Source organism: Mustela erminea, chromosome 1 (genome assembly GCF_009829155.1).
Source record: "Mustela erminea isolate mMusErm1 chromosome 1, mMusErm1.Pri, whole genome shotgun sequence".
Taxonomy (NCBI): domain Eukaryota; kingdom Metazoa; phylum Chordata; class Mammalia; order Carnivora; family Mustelidae; genus Mustela; species Mustela erminea.
This window is the reverse complement of record NC_045614.1, coordinates 72,442,264-72,448,159: the sequence shown is the minus strand read 5'-3', so window position 1 is coordinate 72,448,159 and position 5,896 is coordinate 72,442,264. Positions and strand designations below refer to the sequence as shown.

The following is a 5,896-nucleotide window of genomic DNA, read 5'->3' as shown; positions in this document are numbered from 1 at the left end:
TGATAGACGTTTATGGAACAAAAACCAGAGGCTTAAGTATATTATTTAAAATTGCAAAATTAGGGACATCTGAGTGGCTCAGTGGGTTAAGCCTCTGCCTTCCTCTCAGGTTATGGTTTCAGTGTCCTGGGATTGAGGCCCGCATCGGGATCTCTGCTCAGCAGAGAGCCTGCTTCCCCCTCTCTCTCTGCCTGCCTCCCCGCCTACTTGTGATTTCTCTCTTTCTCTCTTTGTCAAATAAATAAATGAAATCTTTAAAAATAAATAAATAAATAAATAAATAAATAAATAAAATTGCAAAGATAATCGGTGATGAGGAAGAGGTAGAAAAGCTGAACTAAATTAACACTACCTCTTTTCTGTTCTTCTAGCATGAGAAGTTGATTTTTTAAATTGAGGTATAAAATACATACAGGGAGAAGCGCCTGGGTGTCTCTGTTGGTTAACTGTCTGCCTCTGGCTCAGGTCGTGATCCCGGCGTCCTGGGATCGAGTCCTGTGTTGGGCTCCCTGTTCAGCAGCAAGCCTGTTTCTCCCTCTGCTTCTCACCCTGCTTGTGTTCTCTCTCTCTTTTAATTTTTAATTTTTTTAAAGTAAACTCTATGCCCAGCATGGGACTTGAACTCACAACCCTGAGATCAAGAGTCACATGCTCCACTGACTAAGCTAGCCGGACATCCCCAGTGACTCTCATTCTTCACTCAGGTCATTTTTACTTCCTGTTTCCTCTGCCTGGACTACTTTGCTTCCAGATTTTTGCAAGGCTGACCTCTCACCATTCAAGAATCAGCTGTCAGAGGCTTAAGGGAGGGCCTGGGGGCTGGAACACTTGGGAACTGACTGGTCACCCCTCTATCTTCTTGTGGTTATAGGGCGTCTCTCTGTGGTTCCATTCTGTGTGCTAGTTTGAGCTTCCTCACAGCATGGCAATTTCAGAGCAGCTGGACTCTTTTCTATGGCAACTGAAAGTTTCAAGAGAGTATTCTGGCAAATCAGAAATTTTATGACCTTTTATGACCTAGCCTTGGAAATCACAAGTATTGTTTCTGCTGACGTATTGTGTAAGTCACCAATCCACCGAGATTTAAAGGTCAGGAAAATATACTCTACTTCTTGATAAGTGAATGGTAAGATTCTAGAAGATTGTGGCCAATTTTTGTAAAATATACTCAACCATACTGCCCCATACTTTATGTGGTTTTCTTCATAGTACTTTTTATTATTGGATATTATTTCTTTGCTTTAGATCAACCACCTCCCTTTACTAGAATATGTGCCATAAAAGGGCAGCATCTGAATGGTACTGGCACATAGTAGGTATTCAGTGCATTTGTTCAGTAAAATAATAAGACTTTTGTAATAGGGGACCTATAGATGCCTCAGGTTAATAAACCAAGTAATGGAAATATAAGCACATTATGTAAGGATGTGGACCTAACCACTCAAAGAACTAGAACAGAAATCATTAAAGGAATTACCTGTGTGGTGCAAGATGGGGAGAAGAAGTGGAGGATGGATAGTGAAGAGCTTTCCTATGGCACTTGGGGGGGGATTAAAATCCATGTACTTTTATCTCTTTGATAATTAAGGCTTTGAAAAAAATTAAATGGAAAACAATCATTGTAGAAAATATGGAAGAACTGGAAGAGAGCAAAAAACTAACTTATGAGGCTTTTTTGTGATACCACTACCCAGAGAAAGCTTTTATGAACATTTTGATCTATTACCTTGTTGTTGAAAATAGGCAGTTCTGAGTCTTGCCTTTTAATCTTCCTTGCATTAATTCTACTGTGGGGATTGCTCTGGGGCAGAAATACTGCCTGGCAAAGGTATAAGACCTAAAGATTCTGTTACTTCTTGTTTCCGCTACTTAGAGGTCTGCATAATTATGCCCTTTGTCTTTTTTTCTTTCTACCCCTGGCAATTGTCTTGTACCCACTCTTTCCCTGCCCATCTTTCTCTCTTGCTCAAGGACTTCATAAATTTGTCACGGTCTCCATCTCCTCAGCCACAGGACAGAGGTGTGTCTTGGTTACCTATTGATACATAACAGACTACTCAAAACTTAGGGACTTAACCACCATTTTTATCACTTTGCACAGTTCTATTGGTCAGCAGTTTGAACAAAGCAAAGCCCTGTCATCTCTGTTCCACAGGATGTCTGCTGGGGCATAGTGTCCATCATGTCTGATGGCTCCTCTAGGATCCCTGTCCAGGGTGGGGGGTGAGTGCCGTTGGGAACGGTTTAATTGGGATCATATGACTGGAGCTTTACCTTAACCCTGGCTGCTGGGTGCCTAGCTTCTCCATGCGGTGTCAGAGCTTTTCCCTCTCCACGGGTTCTCTCCAGGGGCATAGTCAGACCTCTTGCGTGGCAGCTCAGGGATCCCAGGAACCTGGACCTGGAACTCTACCTGCATTCTTTTGGCTAAAGCAAGTCACAGGCCCAGTCCAGATTCAAGCGGAAGGGAACACACAGGCATGAATACCAGGAGGCATGGGTCACTAGGGCCACCAATGTAACAGACTGCCAGTGAATCAGATGGATGTGAATTCAAATCCTGTCTCCTTGGCTTGCTAACTATATTTCTTGGCCTGATTTCTTTCTGTTTTGTTGTTGTTGTTTGTTTGTTTGTTTTTGAAGATGAAAACATTTATTGAATTTAAACATCATCTATAAAGTCGAGTATTGTGCTGGGTACAATCATTGCATGGTGTTTCATAGAAAGGACCTGAGCATTAGAAAGAAGTGCAGAGCGGTAGTGGGGTCGTGTTTGTCACCAAGGCTACAGCACTCATAATGAACATAATTCAGGTTGTTCGTGACCACCAGTTACATTTACTTGTGCCTGTGGGCTTTGTCCTTGGATGTTATCTAGACAAAGAATGATGAAAAGCTAACTGCCTCTGGAACAAGAGTGTGTTGTTTAAGAGAGAATTGAGATGCAGTGAAGGAGTCACCTGGAAGTAAAGGCTGTGACTGAATTCCAGAATGTTCACATTTTAAAAACGAGGAGAGAAATAAAAACTCATTCATTAAAAAAAAAAAAAAAAAAAAAAAAAAAAGAACAGATGTGCAAACTGTAAACCTGATGGACCCAGGGAAAAATGAGCTCCTGGTAACCTGAAGACACCTTTGGGAGGGTTTTAGGTTTCCAAAGATCCAGAAGTTGGAGCCAATGGTATTTCGATCTGAAAAAAAAAAAAAGAAAAAAAAAATCAGCAAAAAAATAGATATTGTTGTATGGTTCTAATAGTGAAGAATTTCTTCTCTCTCTTCCATCTTGATTTACTTTCTTTTATTTACCAACCTCTTCACTCTACTTCAAGTTTACTTGCTCTTTTCTTGTCTCCCTAATTTCCTCTGCCTAGTAACCCTTTATTTTGTCCAAACCCTGGAACCTCAAGAAGCCCTTCCCATTCATTTGTTCATTTGCTTTGTTTTTCAGATTCTACATGTATGTGAAATCGCACTGTACTTGTCTTTCTCTGTCTGACTTATTTCACTTAGGTCCACCCTCCCCTATAGAAGAGAAGTCCCTTTAAGCGTAGTCACCATAACTGGTTACCACCCATACTGGAGAAACAGAACTCAGACCCCACAAGAGGCTCTAGAAACACAGACCTTCCTCCTGGCCTCCTGTCTTGTTACTTTAACTAGGAGGCTCCTCCCCAAGGACTGTTTGAGTCTCCTTTGTCCTGAGATTTGTAAGCAAATGACCTTTAACCCAGTGAGACTCTCCTCCTGCAATCCCCACTAATCTTCTTAGGTGTTAATATTTAGCATTACCTTGTACTCTTCAGGTGCCAGGAAATGCAGCTGCCAACAGCCTTATCAGCAAAACCTGATGAAACACTTCCCCTTGCTTCTTTCCTGTTCTTGTTTGATGGAGATTTCTGCTCTGGCAAGGGGTCAGTAGAAGTGACATCCCTTTTTCAGTGAAAGGAACACACTGCAAAAGGTTTGATGAAAGGCATAGAAGCTGTTTCTCGGAGTTGCTCTCTGCCACAGAATAATTAGTCTGTTATTAAAGGCCTGTAATGAAGGTACCAGGAAGGTGATCTGTTCTCTTCCAACTTTAGAGAGTGGATTCTGGCTTAGTAGGTCTGGGGTGGAGCCCGAGTTTCAGCATGTGTAAGATGCTTCCAGAAGATACTGGGCTGATATGCTGATCTGGAGACCATACTTAGCAAGGAAATGCTACTAAGTCTTAAGGAAGGTGAGGGACAGGCTATGAACATCTTTCTGCCGCGCAGAGGGGCAGCAAACAACTCTCAGTTTTCCCAGGCATTTCCTTGTAGCAAAAGAACCTGGGCTTTGGGGACAGACAAAGAAAGCTCTATTCTAATCTTGGCTTTCCACCCACTGGGTGGTCATGGACAGTCACTTAGCCTCTCTGAGACTTAGTTTCCTCTTTGGTAAAACAGAGAGTGGAGGCAACGCGTGCCTTACTAAGTTGCCCAGGAGACTTTGCGACACAATGGGTATGATGGTCTTGCAGAATGCCTGGCGCATTTAGACCCTCTGTAAATGGTGCCATGTCTCACTATTGCAAAGATGGAACCGAGAGACCTGAACCAGAGCCTGCTATCTTCTGCTTTCCTATATTCAAGGTGAGGACTTGGCTTTGTTTTCAAGGGCCCAAAGTTAATAAACAGCAGTTTAGTGGGTGTGCTCCCCATGTTCAGACAGTTTCTCTGCTTTGATGGATACACTTGAGTCACCCTAGGGCAAAATGAAGTAATGCTTTGGAATTGTGATGAGAAGGCCTCTTTCTTATTAGATGTCACACCCTCAGATGTTAAGGTATCTTTCATAGACTTTTCTGTTAAGTTCCTGTGACAACTTTGTCACAGACCTTTATCAAATGACAGAAAATGAAAATATTTCATAGTTCCTATGGGTTCAAGTTCATTTTCTTGCCCCATACACACAAAAATCATTTTCTCTGGGTCCATGTGCTCCATTCCTAAGCCTCTGGCTTGCTCAGACTTCCTAGTTAAGCAACAAAACCTGCAAATCTTTTAAAGATCTGTTTGCTGGAACTTTCATATAACTTCAAAATAACGACAGACTGGGTCTGCTGAGAAGCAGGAAGTAGAACTCAACTTTTCCCCACCGTGTGTTTTTGCCCGTTTTGACTGCTGCTGTTGGCACCTACATGTTGTCTGACTGTTACTGATGACTCAGCAGAAGCCACCAGGAGCAAAACCAGTTGTTTTGTGCCCGAGAACACCCTCTTGCTGGCCTGATTCTCTGGCAATGATGATGACAACCTGATTTCTGGAGGTGAAACTTCTGGTTTTCTCTCTCCAGATGTAAGTAGCAACAACATAGACTTCTCTTTACTTCAAAGACTAGTTCATGTTAGCAGAGTGAAAAAGACTGTATCTTGAGCACAGTCATTTTCTCTAAGTTCCTAAACTGCAGTTGCTACAATTTTTGACGTAAGAGATCAAAATGGGGTAGTGGGAGGTATAGACTATAGAGTGAACAAAGGAAGAAAACAAATGGAGTAACACTGAATAGTGACTTGGGGAAATCAGAGATGCTGCCCAAATGGTTTACTTTGGTAGCAGTGAGTACATGTTCACCAAGGTGACAGAGATTTCAGAGACCTCCTAAATTCAAGTTCAGATTTTTAACTTTAAAGCTTTTTAACACTAATCAGTGTTTAAACTATGTTACATTTAAGAAACAAAGGTAGGCCATGAGATAGGCTAATTAGTTGGAGGAAAACTTGATGAAGAAAAAGTATGAACACAAGCAGGAGGCATTTAAATTTGTTTTTAAAATTTTTAAAAAATTTATTAAAAAATGTATTTATTTCTTTATTTGAGAGAGAGAGAGAGAGAGAGAGAGAGAGAGAGCATTAGAGGGGGAAGGTCAGAGGGAG

General features: G+C 41.7%; 1 protein-coding gene across 1 annotated transcript; it reads left to right on the top strand.

Annotated features, from left to right (window-relative positions):
• Positions 1-2,799: 2,799 nt before the first annotated feature.
• On the top strand, positions 2,800-3,003 carry LOC116600759 (NADH dehydrogenase [ubiquinone] 1 beta subcomplex subunit 1-like). Its single transcript, XM_032361053.1, is given in 1 exon segment — positions 2,800-3,003. A coding segment is annotated over 1 exon segment (171 nt). The 3' UTR covers positions 2,971-3,003.
• Positions 3,004-5,896: the final 2,893 nt, after the last annotated feature.